Below are 27807 nucleotides of genomic sequence, written 5' to 3'. Positions count from 1 at the left end.
GAAATGATATGAATATTCATTTACCTTTTTGCCTCGTGTTTATTGAAAAACTGATTCAATGATGTCTGCTTTTGCTGGCTTTTAATAATCCGTGTAAAATGAGCCAGGCAAACGTAAGGATAGCCCGACATGTCAACAGCTTTTCCAGGTGAATCTTTTCCACAAATTACGAAGTTTCATGGAATTTTGCTAAAATTTGGGCTGATTGAATGATGGCTGGATCCTCCTCCTTATCCTTGAACTCTCAAGTGATAGTCAATTTGTTTACCTTTGGAAAACTCTGGGAGCAGCGCGTACTGTACTGTATATTTGACTTTGTAAGTTGTGGCAATATTTTTCCGTTCAGGTACTTCGTAACCTGAAACTTTCGTATGTAGAGACATTTGTAAGTAGAGGTACCCCTGTATAACCGTATTTGTGCAATGATTAGTCCAAAAATATCTCAGTCGCAAAACATTGGTTGCAACAATAATCGAACCAGGGTCGCGGCATCAAGAGTGCGGAATCCAAACTAAGCTAAGAAAAAGTGAAAAAATGGACAAGGATTTTTAATCCAAAATGATGGGTGCATGTTATACACAAACAAATACGGTAAATGCCATCCTGCCCAGCAACCACTCACATTTAATTTGTTTTCATGATTAATTGTATGGTTGTAGTAGACCCCCAGTTTACGGCAACCCACCTTAAGATGTTTTACTTTATAATGTTTAATTAAGATGTTTTTTTCCAGCCCCTTTCTACAGTATTTTCCCTAATATATGACAAAAAAATATTTTGCATGCCCAAAAACGTATACAATTAAATAGTGTTTCAAATGCCGAGTTACAACTCTGTCTCTGTCACTATTCATGAATGCGTCAACGTATTTTAGAGGTGAAACCTGATTTAATAAAGTGAGTTTATTTTTAATGCAACTGTACCTCTACAGTAGTTTAATTTTTTGCGCCTTTCGGTCCAGTGCACCTTATACTGTACAGTAGACCCTCTGGATACTGCGTTTTCACAATACAATGTAGAATAAGAAAACAAATAAATAAACCGTATTCCACCTCTCTTTAGAGCATTTCCCTTACTATACAACATCAACAAAAAATTATTTTGCAAACTCTGCAAAGTTTGTGGTGTCCATGGGTATGTAGAGTTAAGTCTCGAGGCCTGTATGCTATTGGTCAACGTCATATAAAATTCTGGTCTGCAAATGGTTTGCGTGAAAAAAAATGCAGATATGCCGTTGGCAAAATAACTTCCCACAATGCCTTTCTGTCAAAATCTTGCGTGCCTCATAAAGTCTGCCCCTCGGCAATACAATATTGTATTTTTGTACTGTATTTATTTGCTGTGGTTCTCAAAGTTTGCAGTGATGCTAAAGTGAGAGGCAAAAGCATGATAACCACACCTCCACACTAAGGGTCTATGCTCCCCTAACTGATCTCGTTTTTTTTTTGCGGGCAACGATCATTGTGCCCCCCACCCCCCATGCATTTCAAATGCCCTCTTGAGGCTGATGTCTGGGGACGGGTATGATGAAAACAATGGGAACGAAACTTGCGCTTGTTAAGAAATACAAAAGGGCACACAAAATGGCTAGCCTTGCTAAGTTTCATGGCCTATCGGTGATCAGGACAATTATTTTAAATAAGTAAATGATTAAAGAAAACAAATCTTTAAAAGGCTTGACAATCCTTGCAAGTGGTTATAAATTTGTTTTAACTTTAATCAGCCTTCGCCGCCCCCTTTGGTATCCACCCTCTACTCCACTTAACCAGCTCAAGTCACATCACACCAAATGTAAAAAAAATGTATATTTTCCTTTAAGTGTATATTATTTTATAATGTTATTTACACAAACGTAGTACTTACTATAGGCCTTTTTGTCACTTTTATGTTTTTAATTACCATAGGTTATCCCCCACTATACAGCAATTTTACTTTGCGATCCCCATTTCAGAACGTACCAATGCTATATCCCAGGGGTCTACTGAACTTTTTCATACGTTGAAACCAAAGAACAAACCATTTTACAGGCTCAAGCATTTGTTTATAAAAAATGAGGTACTGTATTATCATTTTTTGTTTTTTACAATTAGCTACTGTACTGTCGAATTTTAAATTTTATTGACCAAACGGGTAAAGAAGAAGCGGAGACACTTTTAGCCAATCAGATTGCAGAACACCATGCAACTCGAGGAACTAGAAAGAACTTGAAAAGCGAACCGTGTTATAGTGAGGGTTTTCTGTCATTCGTTCTCATGAATAATAGCACGATGATATAATTTGAAGTAGCTATGTGGTTTCTAATCATCTATTACCAACTCAGTAATTACCCCTACTGAAGTATTAATGTGTATTATTCATCTTTAACAGATTCTGAGTGTTTTTTCTTTTGGACTGCAATCAAAGGTCCACAGAGAAGAGATGAGTTATCGAGTCCGTCGTGTCGATTTGATGGACAGACACAACATGGCGGGATTTAATTTGTCACTTCTCTTTTGAGCCTGCCCCATATTTTTGGCAAGCTTTTCATTTGCATACGGATGAATACATTTACTGAGCTTTGCGGCCTTTAAAAACAAGGTCAGTGACTCAAGAGGAGGATTAAAAATAACAGCGATGGCTGACTAAAAAAAACAAAACACAACATCAACCAAAAAAAAACCCATCTCCTAACGTCAGCATCAATGTGCAAAAAGGGATACGTACCTAGGTGGGTTTTGTAATAAATTACTGCCAGTATCAATTTTAATACAAAAACGTACCTCAATACAGACGCTCCCCTACTCACGATCATTCCACTTACGAAAATCAGGAGATACAAACATTTTTTTCGGGATGTCGAAAAATATCCGGACATTGCTGTAAGTTAGATTTTACATCGTGTGTAAATGAAAGTGGAATAAGGAAGCTTGATGTGTTTGAGAAAACGTTTGGATCACTTTTTTCGGCCACTTTTTACCACGGAGGAGGAACTCTTGAAGCCCATCTTCCAAAAGTAAGTAAAGCTCAACTTTATTCATTCTTTTAGGGCATATTATTTTATAAAATGTTTATTTTTTTAGTAAAAAACAATACAGATATACAACAAAAATTATTCAACAGCCATACTAGAATACTAAAATACTATTACAGAAGTATTACAAAAGAAATACTACCAAAATACAACTACATAATATTACAAAGTACTACAGAAATGCTACAAAAATACTACTATGGAAATACTTTAAAAATACTACTAGGGAAATAAAACAACAATACCACTCCAGGAATACTAAAATTAAGAAAAAAATACTACTAGAGAAATATACTGTTATTAGCAATCCTACTTCAAAAATATTACAAAAAAAACCAACACAAAACAGGAATATTACTATTGTAATACTAAAAAAACAGAACTACTACAAAAATACTACAAGAGTAATACTATATAAATACTACTACAGAAACATTATGACAGAAGTACCACAAAAATACTACTGCAAACATATAACGACAGGAATATTACAGTAATAATGAAAAAATAATACACATACACTACAAAAAAAAGGAATACGTCAAAAATACCCCAATAGAAATACTGCAACAGAAATACTTCAAAAATAAAACTACAGTATTACTAAAAAACACAGCCCTTTTAGACTTTTTGTGATTAGGGCTCTAAGAATGAACATGACTTGACCGTATTTAAAACCCGCAATGTTTAAAATGTAGAAAAAAGTAGCGGCCTGAAGTCCGGCATTGACGGTATTTAAAATCTTTGACACTTCTAGACGACTAGAGCTTGACAAAATGAAAGCGGGACAAGGCCGAATGGGATATAAAAGAGAACAAGGTGATTGAAACTGGATTCAAATGAAAACCTGGAAACACTACCTATGGTGATGCGGGCAACAAGTGTGGATCTATTCTTAGCTTTTGGACAGGACGAGGTGAGATTCTGGCGTGCCAGGTCCCGCCGTGTTGTTATAAAGCGGCCCCAGCTGTAGAGACGGCGGGGCCCAAGGGCCATCTGGCCCCTACCGGCAGCCTCGGCCTAAAAAAAGGGGGCGGAAACGAGATGGGTCTGGATGCGGGGGTCAGCTTTGTGTTGCCATAAAGCTGTCTCTCACTCTCCTAGCAACGGCCTCCCGTTTCCTTGCTTTTAGACGCTTCGATATCCCCTCGCTCACTCTCTTCTTGTCCTATTTATGCTAATGAGCCATCTGCCCTCTCTATAACAGCAGCCCAACTAGAGGAGGGGACCGAGGGGAGGGGTATCGGGCGGCCGAGGGTCTGAGACAAAAGATGCTTATCCTGTTGTGTCTGCCTCTGGATGCCTTCAGATATTGACTGGGTTAAACGGTCATCGATTGGAAATATGTGTGGGGGACAAAGAAAGCCTTATTTTCTGGACTGGAAATTGAGAAGGCACCCATACCTGACAACTTCCACGTTTTCTGATCATTTCTAATTGTGAACGTCGTATAACAATTTGTCACAACCAGGAATCAGGACCCAATTGTGTAGCATTTACCACAAGTTTTATTGGAGGAGAGAGGAAGGGTTGCGATCCGGTGTTCGCTGGACGCGGGAGGCAAGTCGCTCTCGCACTCGGATTGTGATCTGAATACGGAAGAGGATCTTCCGTAGCGAGCGATGGCGGTGTCAGGGACAGAAAAACAGGTCGGTAGCTGGGACAGGGAGAGCAAAAACGTGGTCAGGGTCGGAAACAAGTCTTAAGCCAGGACGGGAGAGTAGAGGTAGTCGGGATCAAAAATGGGTCGTAATCCGGGACGGGGGAGCAGACGTGGTCGGGATCAAAACAGGTCGTAGCCGGAGACAAACGGGAGCAAAAACAGGACAGGCGGGAGTCAGGGTCAAAAAAGGCTTGCCTTGTATCAACAGAGGTTCGCAGACGGGCTGACAACAGGAGAGTGACAGGACTGGGTTTGAATAGGGACAGAGAGCCAATCAGAGCCCGCAGTGGTTGGCGCCAAATGAACGGGCACAGGTGATTGACATCAGTAATCATGACACAATTTTTATACAGGAATTTTTCCCTTCGAAAAAAAAAAAGGACAATTTTTTTTAATTTCCCAGTCGACACACCATGCTTATTTTTGGAATGAGGGATGTAACCGGAGGGGCCGAGGAGAACATGCAAACTCCACAAAGGGTAGCCGGTAGCTGGAATGGAATAGACCTCAGAAGTGTTTTTGTTGGACCCATTTCAGCTGTAATCCTGATCGTCTCGGTCACTCGTAGCAGACGACAGCGTCATCGTAGAATGCTAATATTGTGACGGTACCCTAGCAAATAACCCTAACCCTTGAACGAGCATTTATTTGGTAAACAAATCAATATGATACACACGTTGTCTTTGTTTTTATTCTACATAGTATGCTGCTCTATGAGTATATAGGTGCCGTGATGTGTTTGTAAGGTTTATTATCACTTAATAAGGGAAATAAAAAACATCAATAGGGGCCTTATTACATTATTATGAGCATAATTTACAATAAAAGGCCGGTACCATTTTTTAATAGATCCATTCATTTTAGTGATAAGACCAGATTTCATCGTGTTGGTTTATACTTTTTAATTGCATCCCTAGCTTTTACAGTACTGTAGTTTTATTTCAATGCGTCTTATAGTCCAGTGGACCTTATTCAGTAGACCCCTGGATATGCTGCCCCCGTTTTACGACACTTTTGGTGGAATAAGGTGCTTTTTTGCCCTTCTTTTTAGCATTTTCCCCACATTACCACCTCCACTAAAAATGAGTTTGCGGTGACCCCCTCCTTACGTTTTTGTTGTACAGTGTACTATAGGATGTTTATTTCCCCTTTTTACAGCCTTCTTTCCCCGATACAACATCGTCTAAAAATCATCTTGTGATGACCCAACCTTACAATTGGTTTATTTTATTTAAGGTGTAGAATGAGAGGGTTTTTTTGCCATTTTTACATCATTCCCACTAAACAACATGAATTCCAAATTCCTTGCGGAGTATGACAAGTTATGTCTCTAATGCCATACATTTTGGCCTGCTACTGGTTTACATCACAGTTTCATAAGAGGGTGAACTACCTCCCATTATGCCTTTCTGTTCATGCCATACATTTTGGCCTGCTACTGGTTTACATCACAGTTTCATAAGAGGGTGAACTACCTCCCATTATGCCTTTCTGTTCAGTTCAGAATCTTGTGTGCTTTGTAAGGACTGCGAGTCAGGGATGTAATACCGGAATTTTAGCTCAAGACCTGAGACATGTGATACTAAAGGGAGAGGAAAGAAACCCCATGGAAATAATGCTTGCGATGATTAAAAAATACGATAACGGCAAACAAATCACTACCATCGCTATGTACGGCTGTAAAATATAGATGATCAGGACAATTATCAAAAATAAGGAGCTGATGACAGCGAGAAAAAATTATTAGAGTATGACAATCTGTGCAAGTGAGTTTAAAATCTGTTTCACTTGTGATTCCCTCCTCTGCATCTACCCGGTACTCCACTGTGCCAGCTCAATACACGTCACACCGAAAGAAAGTCGAATTTCATTTTTTCCGTTCATGTATATTTTTTTCATAACGTTATTTAATCATGCACATATATTACACATAGGTCGTACTTCATATAAAATATTTTGCTTTTTTAAATGTTTTTATCTGGTTGTGCTAATTAGCATTGTTTTTTATCCCTATACGTCAATGTTACCTTGCGATCCCCAATTCAGAACTAAATAATGTCGTATCCTGGAGGTCTACTTCAAATGAAAATATTTCACAAAGGACATAAATTTGAATGTGACCCTTACAATCGGATTCGCCTTATAGTCCAAAATAGACGTAAGTGCATTTGATAAATTCTGTGCAGACCGACTGCATCAAATCAGCATCCACAATGCCAACACGTGCATTTACAAAAAGCCATTTCTGATGTCCAGGACCCCTCCCTATTATTTCACACAATTTGGACTAGCGAACGTAGCACAAGCCGCTCATTATTCTCTGCTGCTGCTGTATGGATGCGACTTGGTGACATGATAGCGTCGCTCACATCAGCCAATACAGAGCGTTCAATAGAGCTCCGTTGCTACGGGATACCAAAATGGTTACCAAGCCAACACGTGCGCCGCCGTAACTCAAACCCAAGAGTCGAGAAGAAAACCTGTGCATTTAGAAAACTGATCGAATAAACGCTTGGAATCATAAAATAAAACTGTAGATTATAGCCTAGTCGTTTGATTTTAGAACCCTAGCCTGTGCCATGCCCAAATCGGGGATTCAAGAGTCTGGCCGTCATGGCACTCCTGTTATTGTTATGTCAGCATTTGGCTGTGTGTCCAGGGTCGTTTTACTTCCATGTTTTGTTTAATTAGTGCTAGTTATTTTCACAACACATTCTGAGTGTCCTCCTTTTCAGGTTTTTGTTCGGAGACTGTTAGTTAATGTGCCCTCGTTTTATTTTATAGTCTCATTGTCATGGGACTCTTTTTCTGCCCATGAGCGGCTATGTTATTTGTGTTGCCCCCTATGGTTCTGATTTTGTAGACTATCTATAAAGTAATTTTGATTTTTGCAATCCTGAGATGGAATAAGAGCTTGCTCTGTCCACTCCACGCATCGGCCCGGTATTGCAGTACCTCCGGGAACGGTGCATTCGCAATGATCGCAGCAAGGCTTTAGGGCTAGGACCTTAGCTTGGCCTTTTGGCTGAGAGTAAGTGTCCCGGCTCCTAGGCTTTGTAGCGTATTATGAACTGACCGATAATGGATAATGGATAATGAATAACGAAGATAGAACAATAACCCTTAAAAACCCCAAAACCCCTGTTATGTTTTGTTCAGTTAGAACTGTTTGATTTTTGGTGTTTTTATGTAGTTTTATTTCTATCCACACAACAATATTTACTGTATCTTGTCAAGTCAAGTCACACTTATTTGTATGGCCCTTGATCACAAGAAGTCGGAAAGGGCTGTAAAGACTATATATTTTGATGACAAAATCCCCTGATGTTCCTACTTTCATGTTTTGTTCAGTTAGACGCAGTTGGTGTTGGAACATTGTCTAGCCGCGTGTGAGTATGTTTCCAGGTGTTCTATTTATTTTATGTTTTATTTGTTTAGAGCCAGCTGATATCTGAATGTATCCAGGTTTGGCTTGTTTTCATGTTTTGTACAATGTAAGGTAGATTTTGTTCCAACAAATTCTGGTGGCCCTACTTTTATGTTGTGTTCTGTTAGAGCAGTTTGGGTGTTGAAATATTTTCTACACGCGAGTATATTCCCTGTGTCTCCCTCTTACATGTTTTGTTCAGTTAGAGTTGGCCGATGTTGGAACATTTTGTTGTTCTATCCTCACGTGAGTATGCTCCCTGCATTCTCCTCCTTTCGTGTTTTGTTCAGTTAGAAGCAGTTGGTATGCAAACATATACCGCATTGTCTTTTTTTCATGTTTTGTTCAGTCCGAGCGAGTTTGTGTTTTCCAACACATTTTGAGTCTTCTTCCTTTCATGTTTTGTTCATTTGAATCTAGTATGTGTTTCAATATAATGCAGGGGTGATTGGTTGTCAACACTGTGTTAGAGTAGCTTTGATGCTCTGAATTCTGTAGATAAAAATAAACTTCTAATATTGATTATTTTTCAGCAAAATATATTTTTCGAAAATCTTTACTTTGTGTCTTCATTTATGGGATTTGCTACATTGGCCAGGCTGGATTATGACACAGTAATTTTCGTTTGATTTATAAAACAATTGTGCGGAATGGAGAGAGGTTTTGTACTCATCTTGACACAAAGCAACAAAGAAAAACAAGTACAGTTGATGGGCCGTTGACCCAAATCTATCGTGGGTTATTGCAGCTTGCAAATAAATGCAGAAATTTAAGAAATAAAGGAAAATAAATAATAATTTGACTACATTTTTGGTTGCTTTGTACAAAAGAAAAGCATAACAAAAGGATGTTCCCTCTCTATTGTGTGAAATCGTTAAGATAAAATAAGAACATCCTCACCAAGATGTTTTACCAATCACCATATGGAAAGGAAATTGAGTGAAGTGAATCATCTTCCAGACAATAGACTGTGATTGAATTAAATGGAGCGCTGGAGTCAAGTACATTGTTGTTATGGACCTCAGCCACCATGTGACATTCATTCCTCATGTAACAGATGATAAGTGAGAGGAGACATCTAGTGGGCATCTGCTGAGTGAACATCAGCCCACCCCCCAAAAAAGTCAAATTCAACCTCTATGGTAATTATTTTATGCAGATTTTTTATCCAAAAATCTGAACAAGTAAATAAATACAAAAATTAAAAATATTGACTTAAAAAGGAAAAATAAACATTTTATAAGGATAACATAACCATTATGTTTACCCTTTATGGATGTCTGCATAAAAAAAAATACCATATGATTAATGTGAAAAAATAAAAATAAAAATGTACCCACATTTTATTATAAATCTGAAAAAAACAACAAAAAATATGACTCCATTAATTTAATTATTAAGAAAATAGCACTACAAACTAAAAATAGAACATTATAAGAGGATCATAAAATATCCCATTATGTTTACTCTTTATGAACAATAGTAAAGATCTGAAAAAAATACTTAATCAAAAAAAGTTGATGCTAGGTTTTGTACAAATAACTTTCAATGCAGACAATCAATAATCTACAAACAAATGTGAATATTGATTTAAGTAATAAAAAGATCGAACTAGGCAAATACATAGATATTTTTAGATTGAAAGGATAAGAAAACATTTTCCCCAATATGTTTCCTCCTCACTGATTATAGCTAAGATATGTTCTAAATAAAAAAACAAATATCAATAAAAAAATGTTTTTAATATAACCTGATTGACAGGTGACGCTGCTTTTATACAATTACATTGAACATAACCTCCTGAATAAAATATAATTTCACGAGTATTTTTCCAAACATATCTACATGATATCACATTTAATGTAATTTTAGAAACACACAGATTAATTTTAAAACACTTTCCATGCTCAAGGATTAAATAACCTGAGTGCCTTGTAGATTAAAATTGCCTGACAAAGAAAAACACTGAAGATTTATTGTATTTCAGATGAGGTATAGCCATTTACTACACTATACAATACAGATAGATTTAGTCGCAACATTGGTAATTAAAACACACAAACAAAACAATAACAATGTATCAGAATGTGTCAAATTAGGACATAGTTAACCAATTACACAATGGAGAAAACAACAAGAATTACACAATTTATATTAGAAAACTGAAACAGAATAAAACAAAGGTAGGGAGTACGTGGGGGGGAAAAAATTGTAATTACAGTACAGTATATCCCACTGCTGTGACCACCCATTTGAAGGCTCAAGAGCACCACCATTAGGACAACAAATCATAACAGCCACTAATTATTTTGTCAATCCACTAATCATCAGATACAATATAGAAAGAAAAATGATGAAAATAGTTTCAAGTCGACATAAGAAAAGAATTGTACAAGAAAACTAGCATTTGCCAACTCCTCTCCAGCACGTTTTTAGTGTTTCCTTCATTCAACACGCCTGATTCAAATAATTCAAATCCATGTCAGGTTAATTCAGATTTGACTAAAGATCTGATTGTATTAATTTGGTATCTTAGTGAAGGAAATCTGTAGCACAGAGGAGTCCAACCGTTTTCAAGCTAAGATTTACTTTTTGTTAATAATTGGCACAAAGGGCACCGAGTTTGATATGCAATTGGAAGATAACTTATCATGTTCTTACTATGTTGCTTCTATGTTATTCCTGGTTCAAGGATCCCTTAACCTCATGGATCATCAGGGCACCAATGAGGGCGCAACTCTGGACAGCCTTCTCCACTGTTGACAGTCCCTGGCCTGTTCTTGGGTCGTGGCAAAGTTGGCACCAGTCGGCGCATAATTGATAACAGTTCTTGGTAGGGTCCAATGTTCCTTCTGATGGTGTTGCGCATGGTTTTGTTTGTCACATAGGCTATGTAGCTAATGCCTATAAGTCTCCTGTAGCATGGCATCTCCATGGCCTGGATTTTCTTTTCCAACTTATCTTTGAGAGTCCATGTCTCGCAAGTGTAGAGGTATAATCTTTGATTTCACTGCTATGTTCTTGTCCCTCCTGATTGGTTTAGGTCTGGCAAGTGCGGCTGTGGTTTGAGCTATCCTGGGCATGATTTCTGATTCTGACCCCTCTTCTGATGTGACAGCTCCAAGATATTGAAATCATGTTATTGCCAGTTTAATTATTGGAAGTAAGGCTAAATAGACTCAGTTAACCACTATTAAAAAAACATTTTAATAAAAAATTGCAATGACCCAGTACTGGAGAACTACATTCAGAAAAGGTCCGCGGGCAGCTAAATTGTCCTTAGGGGGACCACGTTGGAGACTTCTGCAACCTCAGTGGAACTGTTTAAATGTAGGCTTAAAACACTCTTCTATTCTATATCATATGAATAACCTATATTTTATGTTGACAATATCTGTGTATTATTTGTTATTGCAACATCTATTGCAGCCTGGTTAGCATGGAAGGGGATTACTATATGTGCGGTCCCTTCTCGAGGTTTCTTCATTTTTCTCATGTTGAGGTTTTTGAGTTTTTCCTTGCCCTCATGCAGGATTTAGATCAGGGGATTGTGTAGTAATTAGTCTGTGGTTTGTAATAATCTGTGGTCTGTCCAGCCCTTTGAGACTCTTTGTGATTAAGGGCTCTACAAATAAACATGACTTGACTCGACTTGACTTCTCCTGTAGCCAATCTCCTATGGAGTCCAAGCCCTTTTAATGTAAAAAAATCTAACTCTTTCAAGATTTAAAACATTAAATATGAAAAGAAAAAACCGTCCTATCCAGCTACAACTCGAATGACTCACTACTGGATTCCCTGTAACCCGCAGCCTTATTGCAAAGACAAAAATGCCGCCTGTAATTCATGCTTACATTCTTGCCAATGGGAAATTGAGTCTTTAATTAAATGTACATGTTTTTAGAATGTGGGAGGAAGCCAAATTCCACACAGGAAGTCCTCCAGGTCAAACTCCGAACCTCAGGGAATGAGACCTTGAAATAGGGATTGTAATATTGCTTTAAGGTTTGTTTTTTTCAATATTTTTTTTGTCTTTTTGTGGTCTTTTATGGGGTGTTTTTTGGGTGGTCAAATTTCTAGCATCAAAGAATTAGCAAGAAAAGCCATGTTCAGAAAAGTTCATGTTCACTGTTCCATTCATGTTTAGAAAGTTATAACTGGTGTCTTTAACTTCAAATTATTATACTTGCTGATGCCTTATTCTGGTTGAAATCATCATTACACACTCTGTCAAGTACTTTTTGTTCCACGTGCAAGTATGTGAAATTTTTCGATGCGATTGAATAAACTCTTCCTTTTTTTATCTTTTGGGGGGTTTGGGTTGTCATTTGAACTGTATTTGAAACTCCTTTTCTTACTTTCACCATTATCATCCTAGAATAAAAGAAAACTGCCTGCATGCGCATGAAATCACTCTGCACCTCACCACCACCTCCTCATTTCCTCTAGCCTAACTCGCTCCTTGGCTGGAACACAGATGTTAAAAGTAAGATAAAAGCAGATAGGCGCTGTTTTATATACGTATATAGAGCGATAAATTGATAGGGGTAAATAGATAGAGCGATAAATAGATATATAGGTACAGTGGAGGGCAGCACGGCGGCGCGGTGGTTAGCGCGTGTACGGCACAGTTCTGAGGTCATGGGTTCAAATCCAGCTACCAACCTTCCTGTGCGGAGTTTGCATGTTCTCCCCGTGCTTGCGTGGGTTTCCTCCGGGCACTCCGGTTTCCACCCACATTCCAAAAACATGCATGTCAGGTTAATTGGCCGGTCAAAATTGTCCCTAGGTGTGAATGAGCGAGCGAATTCTCTGTCCCTGTGTGGCAACCAGTTCAGGATGTCCTCTGCCCACTGCCCGAAAATAGCTGGGATGACCTCCGGCACCCCTGCGACCCTACTGAGGATTAGCGGTGCAGATAATGGATGGATGGATGGTACAGTGGATACAGTAGATACAATAGACTGTCTGACAGACAGACTATTTGAACTCAGTTGGGCATTGCTAATACATGATAGAGAAAAGATTTAATTTTAAACCTTGTAAGAACACCCCACCTTTACAGTTCAGACGTGTTGTGCTCATTTTTCAGGGATATTTTCGAGCAGCAAAGAGTAGGGAAGAAAATGCATGTTCAAAATCTGTTAATAAAGACAATTAAACTGAATTTCAAAGGTCAATTAAGTCTGAGGGCCCTGTCTCCAATGGTCCAGGCCAGCTTCAGGTCCAACATCCAAAAGACGTCCAGAGCAGTTATTCGAGTTTCAAATCATGACAGTTCCCTTCTCCACCACACTGCCTATGAGCAAGGCATCTTACCTCCAAGCCGCCGCCTGCTTTCCTCGAGCTTTTGTTCCTATCGTCGTCATCGAATGTTTGGGCTGGATGTGAGAAGACCATGTGACAGGGAGAGGTTGTCCCATGTGATGCGACCGATTCCTGGCGGATGCTGCTCGTCTGTTATGGCTCCTCCTGCTCCGGTGCTTAGGCCGAGAAGCAACAGCAGCGCAGGGGAATAATCCGAGCACCGTGCGATTCTTTCTTTCGGGACATTTTCCCCAAGAAGATGACGGATCTCCCGGAAGAGACATAGGCGATGCACTCGACGTGGCCTCTTCTGCGGTGAAGGCTTCGACGTTTCTCCTCGATCGAACGAACCAAATGAACTCCGTCAGAGCAAGTAACGTTAGCAGAAGACCAAGACGAGTGTCGAGGCCGCGCCCGGTGCCACCGGAGAGGAACCACCACGAAAGAGGTGAAAAAAGAGCTTTATCTATCCCCACGAAAATTTGCGTTCTGCAGAAGCCCGTCCGATATATTTCCAGCCGGTAAAACGCGTTAATAAGACGTCTACAGTTCGACCTCTTTATTCGATTGAAAAGTGAAAGTTGAGTATTTTTCCACACGTCGAAAAGACGACTATTAACTGGCTAAATAGGGCAATGTAAACAAAAGAAAACAATTATTTTTGGACTGAATTTGGTCCACGTAGGATGGAATAAAAACAACCCCATTTTAGACGTCCATTTTTAGACTAAATCGGGTCGAAAAGGGACCGCACCAAATTTAGCTCATTGACGCCTTTTTTTGTTTGTTTCCTAATCTTTAACCTTTTTATAGTTTATATTACGTTTATTTACTTATTGGATTAGCAAAATTTCGATTGTTTTTTATAAAATATGAGTAGAATACGTCTGCTTGTGTTGTAAGGAAAACGGACCAGACCACGTTTAGTCCAAAATTCCGGTTCTAGACAGGTTTATTCATTTTTCTGCGTCCCTATTAATTTGTATTTGTTATTTCACGTTTATTTATTCATCGAAATGTGAAAAACGTCAATTGTTATAAAAAAAAAATAACCCGGACGAGTAGCATATAGCTAGCGCACAAGTCTGATTGTGTTGTCAGACAAACTAAAATTGCGATTCTGGGCGTATTTGTATAGTTTTTGTTTGTTTCTATATTAACATAGTTTCTTTTAATTTTATTTCTTCTCCAAACTAGACACGTTATCTGAAACGACTAATAATACCTGGCTAGCACACACGTCGGCTTGTGTTGTCGGGAACACGCACCAGACAAGAATTAGCCCACATTTGCGGTTCTGGGCGTGTTATGTCGTTTTTGTTTGTATTCCTTATTATTTGTAATGATTGTTTATTCGTCGAATGAGGATAAAGTTCGTAATTTAGAAAATCACTAGAATGTAGCTAGGGCACACGTCGGCTTGTGTTGTCAGAAAAAAAGGACCAGATCATTTACACCAAATTTGCGTTTCCAGGCGTGTTTGTATTGTTTTCAAGCTTCGCTATTCAAGCATTTGAATGTTTAGTTTGCATTTATTGAAGCTTAATATCATTGTTATTAAATACGGCTACTAGCATATAGCAAGCGCACACGTCGGGTAGTCTTGCTAGGAAACATCGAGGCTTTTATGTCCCGACTAGGCCGCGCTTTGTTTTGTTAGATTTTTTTTTCACCCCGCGCCTGATATATATTCGACTTTCCTTGGTTACCAAGATGGAAAAGTGTGTTTTCCCACGACGTTTGTTGTGACGGCGAAATGACGGATACGATTCGGGGTTTGCTTATTTTTTGCGAGTGACAACGTAGGAAATGGGACACAAAGTGCTTGTCGTAGATTACTCAATGAATCCGGACGGACTGGTGCTATTATTAGCATGCTAGGCTAACTGGTCGAGCCCAGGTGTTTTGTAGCAGTTTCTCGTCAATGAAGGAATATAACGCGGTGATCTTAAATTGTAACTGCTATTGTTTTAATGTTTTTTTCACAGCAGCGTTAAGTGCGTGATTGAATACATAATTTGCTTGTAAACAGCTGGTCTGCAATTGTTTTGTTATCGTATCATTGTTAGAAACCAGGAGGTCATATGTGATATGATACAAAAAGGTCTAATTTGACGTCAGCTTTCGGCTAGTGATCTCATATATATATATATATATATATATATATATATATACACACATGCAAGTTTTATTAAGGTGTTTGCAGGTTGGTCCTATCTGCATCATTGATTCTGATGAATTCTTTAGTGTTGGTGGCCTGTGAGAGTTATCTGTAACCAGAGCAACAAGCAGACAAGGCTTTGCATCTCCCTTCTGGAGTAGTAACAAACCATCGTTGCTTAGACTATAGTTCTTTGCGAATGCTCGATTTAGGCTTCTTTGAATCCCCTTCTTCATGGGATCTGTTTGGGTTTCTGAAGCAGTCAGAGTAGGTAATGAAAATCTTTTTGTAATACTATAATGTTTGTATGTTACAGTGATCTTTAGGATTTCATTGGTTTGACATTGTATATTTATATAAATGTTGTAGCATCTGCACTTTCTTGCTTTCATTATTATTGGTGTTCAGATTTGATTTATATAGCTGGTGCAGCTGATCTATCAGTGAAATTGGCTGATAACAAACCCTATACTCATAAAAGCTTTATTCGGCGAAATGCTTATTTTAATTGCCATGATCCATGTAGTGTAATGTCACACTGCACCATGGGTGTGTTTTAGTTTAAAAAAAGACCAACCATAGCCGATCTGTTTATTTGCTTTGATCGAAGATGAAATGTTTACAAACATAAGCCTATCACCATGGAAATCAGCTCATCACGGTTGTGTCAATTGAATCGGAGCCCCACTCCTCTGAGACTATGTTTACATGGAGACTATAATCTGATTGGTAACGGAATATTCGATTTCTGAAATGTCGTATACATTGTTTTGAGCATAATCCATAGGGGCTTAGCACAAGTGATGTAATAACGCAAATATAGACATTTCTGCATGTAACAGTTTATGCTAAATAAAGGATGATTTGATTCATGTTACTTACCAAATTCAACAAAGTGGTTGTTTACTTCAGGTTCCAAGATTGAGCTCTATTGTTGCGTCTTGTATCTTTACTAGATTTGCTCGTACGTGGCTAGCCAAAAGCCAAGAATTACACTATACATGTATGTACACAAGTGTAGCATCCACTTTGAATTGATGAGTACACCTGTGGCATTGTCAACGTGGAGGTAGAATGTAAAAGGGAAATGGCCTGGGGAAATACACACGAGGCTTTTTTAGCAAGTGACATGGAGAGGGATGGGTGCCACCAGGCTGTACTTGCCCAAGACACACCACAGGAAATGGTGCCCCTACAACCCTAATGGTTAAGGCATTCACCCAACAAACCACCAAGCCAGAATTTGTGTATATAATTTTGTCTCTGGACTACAAGTCCTATAGTGCTTTGGGCCATAAAAATATTTTGGATGAGGGAAACTACGCAGGCACTCAAGCAATCAGATTACCCGAATGCGTACACATCCACAAGTAATCAGAAATGGAAGGTGCTTATCCAATCATTTCAAAAATAAAAAACTTGCAGTCTGACTGAAACGTAAATCAGATTTTTGTGCTCATTTACAAGGCTTTACATGAATTGTAATACTGGGAATATTCCATTTCCAATCTGATTATTGCCTGCATGTGAACGTACCTAGAGTCACAAATGAGTATTTATTCCCAAGTTTGATAAAGCTCTATCTCAACCCTCACCAGATGAGGACGTTCCTGCAGATATGGTTGCAGAACAATCTGGTCCAGGAGCTCAGAACAGTCCATACCAACTTAGAAGAAAGTCTTTGCCCAAGAGAACAGTGTGTCCGACAAAGACAAACATGGAGGTATAAACAAAATCGCAATGCATGCCTCATATTTATCAGTATAATTACTATGTTACTATTTTGCTTTTCTCACAGGGTGCTTCCACTTCTACCACAGAAAACTTTGGTCACCGACCAAAGCGACCCAGGGTCTCAGGAAAATGTCAAGATTTACCATGTAACTATTATCATGTTTTTGTATTGACATTTAAGAAAAAGTAAATTACCATTTAATAATCGGCAAATTGTATTTTCTAGACTATAAGCCTCACTTAAAAACCTAAAATTTGCCAGAAATTCAAAAGGGCACCTTGTAATCTGGTACGGTTCATAGCCCAGAAAATACGGTAAATATAATTGTGAACGCATAATTACAATGAAATATGGTAACCATTTATGAATGATTTATTTTTCCTTAGTGGTCTTACCAGATTTCACAATGTTAGTTTATGTTCTATAAAATATATATATTTTTATGCAACCACAGCTCTTACAGTACTTTTAATTTCATGCAAATTGTATCAGAAAATACTTTACAATTGGGCAGGTTTTTGAAGGTGTCCTTATAAATCAAGTGCCTTATTGACTAGAAAATCTTTTTTCATGGATATAAAACAATCTTTGAAATATCTAAAATTTGGATATTTCAACAAGGCAGTGATGTCCAGACAACTAAATCAAACAAATATATAGATGATTGTGAAATAAAATGGGAAATAAGGAAAAAAATCGTTTTTTGTAGTCAGTCAAATGTCATTTGATTGGCTTAATTCATTAATCTTTCCCAGGAGTTACATGTTTGATTTCAGCATTATTCAATTCTCTAGGCCTGGCATACAATTTTAACTTTTGTTGTAGTGTGTGTATGTCAGCTTTTTCTGACAATATTTCTATCCTTACAGCAGCTCCAGCAGAGCAGTATTTGCAAGAAAAGCTTCCAGACGAGGTGGTTCTAAAGATTTTCTCTTACCTGTTGGAGCAGGACTTGTGCCGCTCAGCATGTGTGTGCAAGCGCTTCAGCGAGCTGGCAAACGACCCTATCCTCTGGTGAGTTCTTGGTAGGGGCTGGGTGTGTATTGCTTACAGCATTGATAGTACTTAATGCATGTGTTTTTATGATTTTATATATATTAGGAACATTTGCTCACAAGAATTTGTTGCAGTCCAAATGGGGAAAAAAGATATATCATTTCCAAATGGTATTTTCTTGTTCGCTGGCAAAACCCTTTATCTGTTTTTATTTTCACAGTTTGTATGGGTGCTTGAAATCCTTAAAAACGCTTGAATTTTAATGTTGTGTACTAAAGGATCGAAAAGTGCTGAATTTTTGGGTGAGGTTCTCGTAAATGCTTAATATTGTTGCCATGTTTCTAAACCAGTTTGCTTAAAAATAATCCAGACACTGCTTTGTGGTGGCTTTGCTATTGCATTGCGTCTTCCCTTGTGATTCATGGCAGCTAGTATTACTTTGTATGGCATCGTCCTATTTAGCGTCATCGCCCCATGTGGGTTGTGCCCAAAAGGACAGGTGCATGCTACACCTAAACAGAGCTCTATGAAATGTGTATTAAAGTGAGAATTACGTATCAATTATGGACATTAAATGTGGGCCATGCAAAAATATAAGGTAACGTCTCCAGTGGTAAATTGTAATGGGAAGATGTTCCTGCAACTGAAAATCAATGCTACATATTACTGTTGTTTTTACCCAACACCTATTTGGGCAGAAATTTGTCTCATAAATATACATGTGTTTTTCAGATCCACAAATATATTAGCGATTTACTCCTCTAAAAATCATATCTCTTGATATATGCACACGCAAGATTATAAATCACATATGTCGATCACAGATATATTAGTGGCACCGCAATTAAAACACGATTTGAAATTTATTTCTTCTTTCAATGATACTGGATAATTTGGAAATTTGGCTTTGAAAGTCCCTAAAAAGTGCTTGAATTTGGCCATGGAAAATGTGTAGAAACCTTGTATTATATTTAATACATACAAAATGATTACAATGAAAAATAAACATTAAAAAGGCTCAATAAGAAAAAAAATACAATGTCATTGTTTACAGTTTAGAGAAAACATATTTTTGTTTGTGTGCTAGTGCTGAAAAATGTTGTCATGCTTTCTTTTCTGCCAGATCCTTTATGAATGATCAGTTTTTGAAATCAATTATTTGTTTATCAGTTATATTGCAATCATGTGGTCATCAGCAAAATGGGGGTAAATATCTTTTCATCTCGTTTGTTTTCATCAAAAAGTTAAAAAAAATACGTTTTCAAATGTATCTGTGTGTGATGGCTGAAAATTGTGCTCAATTTAAATATTTGTTGTTTTATTTTAGTGTACAAACAATGTAACATAAAAAGAAATTACAAGAACACATTAACACATATCATTTTTCACTTAAAAATTTTGAAGTACGTTAGCAGGATTTTTTTCCTTGTGAATATTATGTTACAAGGATGGCATCATATGATTTAGATTATTATATATTGTAATTATTCTATATTATTCAATCATTTGGGGTATTAAATATTCAGCTGAGTAAGGTCCTAATGAAAGTTTTTTTGAGTAGGAGTTGAACAGTCATAATAATAATTTTAAAAAGCAAGCATGATTTTTGATAAGGAAAATACTCTTTACGTTTGAGGAAACAAAAAAAGATTTTGCTAGAATTTATGCAGTGAGCTTTTTCAGTGGTATTTTAGTAACTATTTGAGATGCGCAACATTTCCAGCCGATTGCATTTTTGGTTTTGGCCGAAAGATAATATAACACTAAAAAAGTTATGTCGCGATAATGCGATGTCAAGCATGAGCCGAGACTGATTTTGTTTTTGAAGGAGGTGGTGAATTGATTTCATTTTTTGGGTTTTAATGCTTTTGCCAAATGTTTCACATTTTCAGTTATGGTCCAAAACGTTCGTTTCGGTGGTTTTCTCTGTAACTTTCTTTGAAAATCTATTTAACAATTTCACATCTCCATTCAGGAAACGATTGTACATGGAAGTTTTTGAATACACGCGACCAATGATGCACCCAGAGGCGGGGAAGTTCTACCAAATAAATCCGGAAGAATACGAGCAGCCAAATCCCTGGAAGGAAAGCTTTCAGCAGCTGGTATGATTATTGGCATCCCCCTTTCTTCCATTTCTTTCTTTCTTAGAAATTAATTTGATTTATCGTTGTTGTTCTACTGGCATTTTAGGCCAAATGAAGCATAAACAAACGCATTTCAACAAAAAACGCTTTTGAGTGACGCTGGTCAGGAGATTTATTTATCTAGAGTTATCCAATTAGAATGTTTTTAAGTTGGATCTAGGGCAGTAGTACTGGCACAATACACAATGCATTTTTGTATTTTATTGTAAAATATGTGTTCGTTTGAGTCTCGTGTGGATGGCTAATACAGTGTCAGTAGATTAGAATGGTCTTCAATATAAGTAATGCTAGAATAGAATATTCTTTAACATTCATCACGACGTATTGTTTACAATGGGATTAGATGTGGCACTCCAGAATAAACAGGTAGTAAAGACTTAAAAGAGTAAAGCAGGATAAAAATGAATGGAAATTGTGAAAATATTTACAAGAGAATGGCCTAGGTGGGCAGTGCATCAAAAGCAACTTGATTTTTAAAGCAAGAGGTGAGAAATAGAGTATAAATATAAAATTTTCTATCCATAGACGAGATGTATCTTTTTTTTTCCAGTCTTGTTCTTCTTGTTTTGGGTAGTGAGGACCCTGTGGAAGAAACTGTTAGTCCTTGATTTAAGGGACAAGTAGTGTCTGCAAAAGGGCATCAAGTCAGAAAGGTAGTGACTGGGGTCAAAGGAGTCCTTACTACTGGGGGATTACCACTTGTGAGGCCCCATCTTAAGGATTCTTTTTTCCTCATGCTGAGGTTTTGAGTTTTTCCTTTCCCGCATATTGTTTCAAGATCAGGCGATGGTGTGATTGTAATCATGTGCAGTTTTTTGAGACATCTTGTGATTAAGGGCTATACAAATAAACGACTTGCTGCGGTAGCATGGGTAAGCATTTTCCTATAGATTGAGTAGAGATAAGCCTGTGATTTTCTGGGCTGTGTTGATGACTCTGTAAGGTTTCCCGTGACCTATTTTCCTTGGGATTTGTCAATCCTTTAAAGGCTCTGAAGAAATATGTTTGAAATGTTTTCCTGACGATTTCAACAGCGCTTATTTCGATCTTATTACTATTAAGATGAAAACCTTTTGGAAATAATTCACTGTTTTGAAAAAAGAGTGATCTGCGTGAATTATTTAGATCCGAGGAGAAATTGTTTTGAAGTGGGAAGGGTGGTATTGTGAGATTTCCCAGAGTGAATTGGCCGTTTGGGTTGTGCGTTTGAAGGGAAAATCAGTGTCGTTCGCGAGAGCAGGAGTACTGTCTTTATTCATGTGTAAAATTATCACACTATTTTTATTCGCGGTACCAGAGACGAATGGAGAGAACAGAAAGTTGTCCTGAAAAATATAGATAAAAGCTAAAAAAAAAAAAAAAAAAAAAAAAGCCAATGAGGTAACAACTCTTTAGTATATTTGGTGATGAATCAGACTTTGACGGATGAATGAATACATTGATGAAATGAATACATTGTTAATTTTATGTTTGTGTTGTGTTCATAGTTCATAGTCTAAATGATTGAAATCATGGCTGCATATATTTAACAGTGTTTGTCACTTACAATACTTAGTTTGAACTGAGAAAACGTCAAACAAAATTTATTACCGATTTTTAATCAAAAATTGGGTTTGTACGTTATACACATAAACATGGTATTTCCTCCAGACCCCTCTCATCTTTTTGAGCCCTGACCCATTTTCATACCTGCAACTATGTTTATTTATTTATTTATTTTGCAGTATAAAGGTGCTCACGTCAAGCCGGGCTTCGCTGAACATTTCTACAGCAATCCTTCGAGGTACAAAGGGAGAGATAACATGTTTGTAAGTGTCTTCAATCCAACGTCGCTTGTTTATTTTTCTGTGTGCAGAAAAAAACTGACTCATTTTGTTATTCTTTCACAAGTACTATGATACAATTGAGGACGCCCTCGGAGGGGGCCAGGAGCCCCACTTTGATGGTCTCATATTTGTTCACACTGGGATTTACACAGACGAGTGGATCTACATTGAGTCACCTATCACGATGATTGGTGCTGGTATGTATGTCTTTGTATGTATCATTTTTTTTTTGTTTTTCTTCGAAAGTCCTTTTTCTTAGAAATGCCCCTCTGTTTGTAGCTCCTGGAAAAGTGGCAGAGAAAGTCATTATTGAGAACACCCGAGACTCTACGTTTGTGTTCATGGAGGGTTCAGAAGACGCCTACGTCGGATACATGACCATAAGGGTGAGCTTTCGTGTTTATATGGCTGTGATTCTCATCAAATCTGCTTGAAAATTATGCAGACACTGCTCTCTGGTGGCTTTGGTTTACTATTGCATATCTTTTCCCCTCATGATCAATGGCAGCTGGCATTAGTTTGTATGGCGTTGTCTTATGAAGCGTCATTTCCTCCTATGGGTCATGTCCAACAGGTGCATGCTACACCTAAACAGTGCATTATAAAATGTGAATCGGTGCAATGATTACTTATTAATTATGGACATTTATTATGGGCCGTGCAAAAAAAAAGGAGGGCAGCATTTGCCAGTGGTAAACACTTTATTTCTCTCAATAATATTTACACGCGTACCGTTCAGATCCACAAATATTAGTCAAGGTCTAAAAATGACATGTTTTGATAAATGCACACTTGAGATTAAAAATCGCAGATTGTGATTTAGATTTGTGAATCTGCAAAAAACAAGATTTATATCGGATTACCTCTTTTTTATGGTACTAGAGAAAGTGGCCTTGAAAGTCCTTCAAAATATCTTGAATTTGGCCTAGGGGTGAGCGATCTGATGATATTCGCTCATCAGGGACTTAACAAGATTGTGATTGTCACAAAATTGCAAAAATGTTAGATACTCCGTTTGTTAATTTACCTTTTTTGCCTAATCTATTCCATTAAGTGACTTATCTTTTTTTGTGGGTTACACGCTCTTTTGTATTTTATCCGTTCTTAGAATTGATTATCGGATGTGACAGAGCGAGTCCATATGACAAATGGCCTATGTGGAACCATATAATCACAGAATATTGTTGAAATGCTTTTCAAATGCATAACTACTTTAAGTTTGTATTAGTTATGGCATGTGATAGGTAGGATTTAACAAATGAAAGAAGCCCTCTTGAATTTATCTGTTTTTCCCTCTACTCAACATGTTAGGTGAATGATCAGAAATGCACAATTTAATAAAAAAGAAAACAAGTTTAAAAATGATCGTGACAAAATCAAGATTGTGATTTTATTTAAAAAAAAATATATGATTATTTTCTTTTGTTCCATATCGCCTACCCCTCATATGATCTTGTTACGTCGACTGCAGTTTAATCCCGATGATAAATCCGCCCAGCACCATAACGCTCACCATTGCTTGGAGATAACTGTCAACTGCAGCCCGATTATTGACCACTGCATTATACGGAGCACTTGCACAGGTAATAAAAGAGGCATGTTGATTTGCTGAGTTTCAATAGTATGTTTTTATTTGACGTTTTTTGCCGTTTTTTTTCTCAGTGGGGTCCGCGGTGTGCGTTAGTGGCCAGGGTGCTTGTCCCACAATCAAGCACTGCAACATTAGTGATTGTGAAAATGTTGGACTTTACATCACTGACCACGCACAGGTAGGATGCCAACCCCGCAATGTACTTTTTGCAGTGACTTAATATTATGATCACTTAATAGCCGCCATTGTACTACTACAGAAGCCTGAATGGACATTTTGTAGAGGTAGCGTGTCCTGGTGGTGTTTTTAGCACTTAACAGCCAAAGTAGAGCCATGCATTTGATGGTCGCCATGTCCAATTTTGCTGGCATCTTCCTTTTTTCTCTGCGTCCTTCTCTAGCCTTTCATGTAAGCCATGTGCCTGCAGGCTGTGGCTCGTGTTAGCCACTATTGTTAATTTTAGCTGCTACATGTAAATACAACGACAACTTCTAACTGAATTATTATACAGTGTCACTTTCAAGTTTTTAAAGAAAATTAAATATAATGTCTCTTATTCATTTCTTTAAGATTTTTATGTCTTTGGAATGAATGATGCCATTCTTTTTAGATCAATACCAATATTTCGGTCTTGAGTAGTGGTTGATACTTCTAAAAGAGACCTATACGGTATACAGAGTTCACTCAACCCTTGCACCAATAATGTTAAGCAATGTGTTTAAAAATGCTCTATATTGCATGGAGTTAATAAATGTTTTTATCTATTTCACTGCTATTCTAAAATTGCTTATTTCTGTTTTTCTCCTTTTTATTTTATGCATAAATGGAATATTTACAATAAGAAAGCAGAAATGCAAAAAAAAAAAAAACCAATGAACATTACTTATCTCCGTTTCCTGATTGTTGGTTATTTGTTTTGTCCAGTCACAATTACTGCTAAAATCAGGCAGGTATCGCCGCAGATAATATACCTGGTACATGTACTGCCCAATTCGATGCTTTTGCATTAAAATAGGAAAAGTAGTTTGGTTAACATTTAAGAATTGTGAGTTTACAGCCTCACCACCTGGAAACATGAGTTGTATTTTCTTCAAAGAACTCGTATTGGTATTGCCCCTCAGAATATATCAAACCAATAGTTAATTGATTAGATTTTTTTTAAAGGGAATTTATGAAGACAATGAGATTTCAAACAACGCTCTGGCCGGTATCTGGGTGAAAAACCACGGCAACCCAATCATCCGAAGGAACCACATACACCATGGCAGGGATGTCGGTGTTTTTACGTTTGACCACGGAATGGTAAAAAGCAATTTAAAACAACTAAACCTCAAAGGCGGGTTTTTACGGCAGTATTTTTTGTTCCCAGGGTTACTTTGAGAGCTGCAACATCCACAGGAACCGCATCGCCGGCTTCGAGGTGAAGGCGTACGCTAACCCCACGGTGGTGCGCTGCGAAATCCATCACGGTCAGACGGGAGGCATCTACGTCCACGAAAAGGGCCGTGGCCAGTTCATCGAAAATAAGATCTATGCAAATAACTTTGCCGGCGTGTGGATCACCTCCAACAGCGACCCCACAATACGGTCAGTGTGGCCCCCTCGTGGTCCTTATACCAGGGATGTGATTTTTCCGCTAATTCGCGGAATTCCGCTTTTTTTATCTCCAAAAATAAAATTTTAAAATTTCCGGTGTTTTAATTGGTAAAAAAAAACGATTTCGTCTCGACAGCATGCCATTTGAGTGTTTCCGTAACTGAAATGAAACGTACTTGCGATTGGTTGAAGTCTCGTGTTGACCAATAAACGCGCTTGTTATAGGAGTGTGCCATTGTTCATTTCTCACACGTTTTTGCCGGGTGTTTAAAGAAAGATGTCCGTGATCGAACGCAAAGATGCTCCGCGAGCTAAAGAAATTGATAAGATTGTAAAAAACAAGTTTCGATGGGACTGGTTGGAGAAGGAATTATCTACGAATGTTGGAAAGAAGACTGTGACGAATTTGTTCAATGACTTTATTCGGAAGATCGATCGTGCCGGGAAAGCACTTTGCATTTGGTGTCATGATACCATCGACTATGGTGGGAGAGGTTTCAAAGCTCTTGAAAGTCACGCAAAGAGCAAAAAACACGTGAAAGAACTCCAGTCAAGAACGACAAATTATTCCATCGCTGGAAGTTTCGGTGCCCAAACGAAAACTCCAAAACTTTACGGCCTCCATCCCTTATTGACATCACAATCGGAAGCGGTAATAAAGAGACGTGATCCACCCCAACAACCTGTACCAGTTGCTGATAGAGTCGTGAATTTTGAGGTAGGTGGTAAACTTTTCAAATTTATTTGACAGTTTTCCCATTTTTTAGTGTCATGGGTGATGTCCTGAACCCCAAAGCATGCAGAATGGACATAGCCACATACAGTTCTATCCAGACTGTAAAATATGCCCTAAGAGCAAGAAATACCACCTCTGTCAGCCATTTTGGAAGGAAAGACATTCTGATGGATCCTGTGCAGTCCATACTGTGCCTAAATCTGAGGACATCCTCCAAAAGGTACAGGGAGGAGAAGGATGCAGAAGCAGCTATGTTGTCTGCAAAACGAACAGAACTTGCTGTGAAACAGGACACCCAAATGAGCAAGGCTGCCTCAAGAAGAACCATCAAAGCTGCACAGAAGCAGGCTAGAAAGACCCATTCCAAAGCAATGAAGTCTAGGAGGAAGTAGTGTTTGGGTCATGTGAATGGATTTAGCTGTGTCCCGACGGATCACCACCTTATCGTGGTGGGGCACTTTGCGCGTCTCCATGACCCCCAGAGCTATGTCGGCGGGAGTCTCGTACTCCTGGTAGGGTTACCCAAGCCGAACAGGTCGAAGGGTAGAGTCCAGACTAAGAGTGATCCCAAAAGCTGGTGGCGGCACGCTTTGAGGCGGTTTCCTACAGACCTGGATCCCGTTAGCCGCCTGCAGTTGTAGAAAGATGCCGGTCGTCTAGGGTCTCCCTTGCCACTGGAACCATCTTCTTTACAATTAAGATAGTGGCGTTGGGGAAATGTTTTTTAATGTGACTGATTTTGAGTTGACTTAAACTGTAATTTTATATGGGATAGTTCAATATACATTGAAAATTTATGCTGTTGTCTTGTCTATTTCTTTGTCATCTGAGTGCATTGAAAGTACTTAAAAAAACCCATGAGCTCCGGGGGGGGCACTGCCCTGGTCCTACCTGGTTTCCCCCCCCCCCCCAGCTAGCAATCACCCCCCCCCCCCCCCCCCCGCTAATTTTCAGATAATTTCACTTTGGTCAAATCACATCCCTGTTATACATTAGTGCAGTTTTTCTCAATTTCTTCTGATCTAAGGCACAACGTACATAGAAAATGTTCAAAAAAATGTAATTGATGGCCACAGTCTCATTCAGTAACATTCTAAAATGTCAAAACAAAAGTAATGACTTAACCTTATATGATGATAGAAATGTGTTCTTATCATGTGTCTTTAATTTGTGTTATTTTTGATTAAGGCAGTGGTTCAGGAGCTAGTACGGATAAACTATTTTGGTAACTGATTTTGTCATTATTTATTTAAATGTAAAATGTTTCTAGTTTTTTTAGATTTGTAAAAAAAGGAAAAATATACACAAAATTAGGAGTATTATCTGCCAATGCTACAATTTTTGACAAATCTATATATATTTGTTTTCCCCCCCCTTAATAATCAAATATTTTGGTAACTGAATTTGTTGTAAATTTGTAAGTGTTTATTTATTTTGGTTATTAATTTTTTAAGATCAGCATAATTTATGTTTTCTTTTATTTTTTTCATTTTTTAAAGATCATTTTCTAACTTAGATATTTTTAAATATTTTAAGGGTTAATTTTCCTATTTCCTTCTATATTTTTATCTAAATTTTCTAGAAAAATATTTAAAATTATATATTTTTAATT

General features: G+C 37.9%; 2 protein-coding genes and 1 pseudogene across 5 annotated transcripts in view; 2 read left to right on the top strand and 1 right to left on the bottom strand.

Moving 5' to 3' along the window:
* Nucleotides 1-13439, bottom strand: part of foxn2a (forkhead box N2a) — an 80261-nt gene extending 66822 nt beyond the window's left edge. The window contains exon 1 of the mRNA XM_088351653.1: nucleotides 13420-13439. The gene's annotated coding sequence lies outside the window, so the exon portion shown is untranslated. The remainder of the gene's footprint in view (nucleotides 1-13419) is intronic.
* LOC148354127 (U2 spliceosomal RNA) lies at nucleotides 7538-7650 on the top strand (annotated as a pseudogene).
* A 22-nt stretch (nucleotides 13440-13461) lies between the features above and the next one.
* fbxo11a (F-box protein 11a) overlaps nucleotides 13462-27807 on the top strand; it is a 22501-nt gene continuing 8155 nt past the window's right edge. The window contains exons 1-12 of one of the 4 annotated variants that reach the window (XR_015852521.1): nucleotides 13462-13855; nucleotides 17167-17291; nucleotides 17367-17448; nucleotides 18173-18317; nucleotides 20275-20404; nucleotides 22171-22254; nucleotides 22337-22469; nucleotides 22552-22658; nucleotides 23744-23855; nucleotides 23935-24041; nucleotides 25028-25165; nucleotides 25233-25450. Coding sequence is in view for 3 of the 4 variants with exons in the window: in XM_088351648.1 (XP_088207774.1) it covers nucleotides 13762-13855; nucleotides 17167-17291; nucleotides 17367-17448; nucleotides 18173-18317; nucleotides 20275-20404; nucleotides 22171-22254; nucleotides 22337-22469; nucleotides 22552-22658; nucleotides 23744-23855; nucleotides 23935-24041; nucleotides 25028-25165; nucleotides 25233-25450 (1475 nt within the window). In the remaining variant the exon portion in view is untranslated. Of the gene's footprint in view, nucleotides 13856-15634; nucleotides 15840-17166; nucleotides 17292-17366; nucleotides 17449-18172; nucleotides 18318-20274; nucleotides 20405-22170; nucleotides 22255-22336; nucleotides 22470-22551; nucleotides 22659-23743; nucleotides 23856-23934; nucleotides 24042-25027; nucleotides 25166-25232; nucleotides 25451-27807 lie in introns of those variants that run through there. The other 3 variants (XM_088351649.1, XM_088351648.1, XM_088351650.1) reach the window with 3 other exon arrangements.

Source organism: Urocampus carinirostris, chromosome 13 (genome assembly GCF_059441175.1).
Source record: "Urocampus carinirostris isolate Australia breed hairy pipefish chromosome 13, RoL_Ucar_1.0, whole genome shotgun sequence".
Lineage (NCBI taxonomy): Eukaryota > Metazoa > Chordata > Actinopteri > Syngnathiformes > Syngnathidae > Urocampus > Urocampus carinirostris.
Note: the sequence above shows the minus strand (reverse complement) of the source record. Positions and strands in the feature narration are given on the sequence as shown.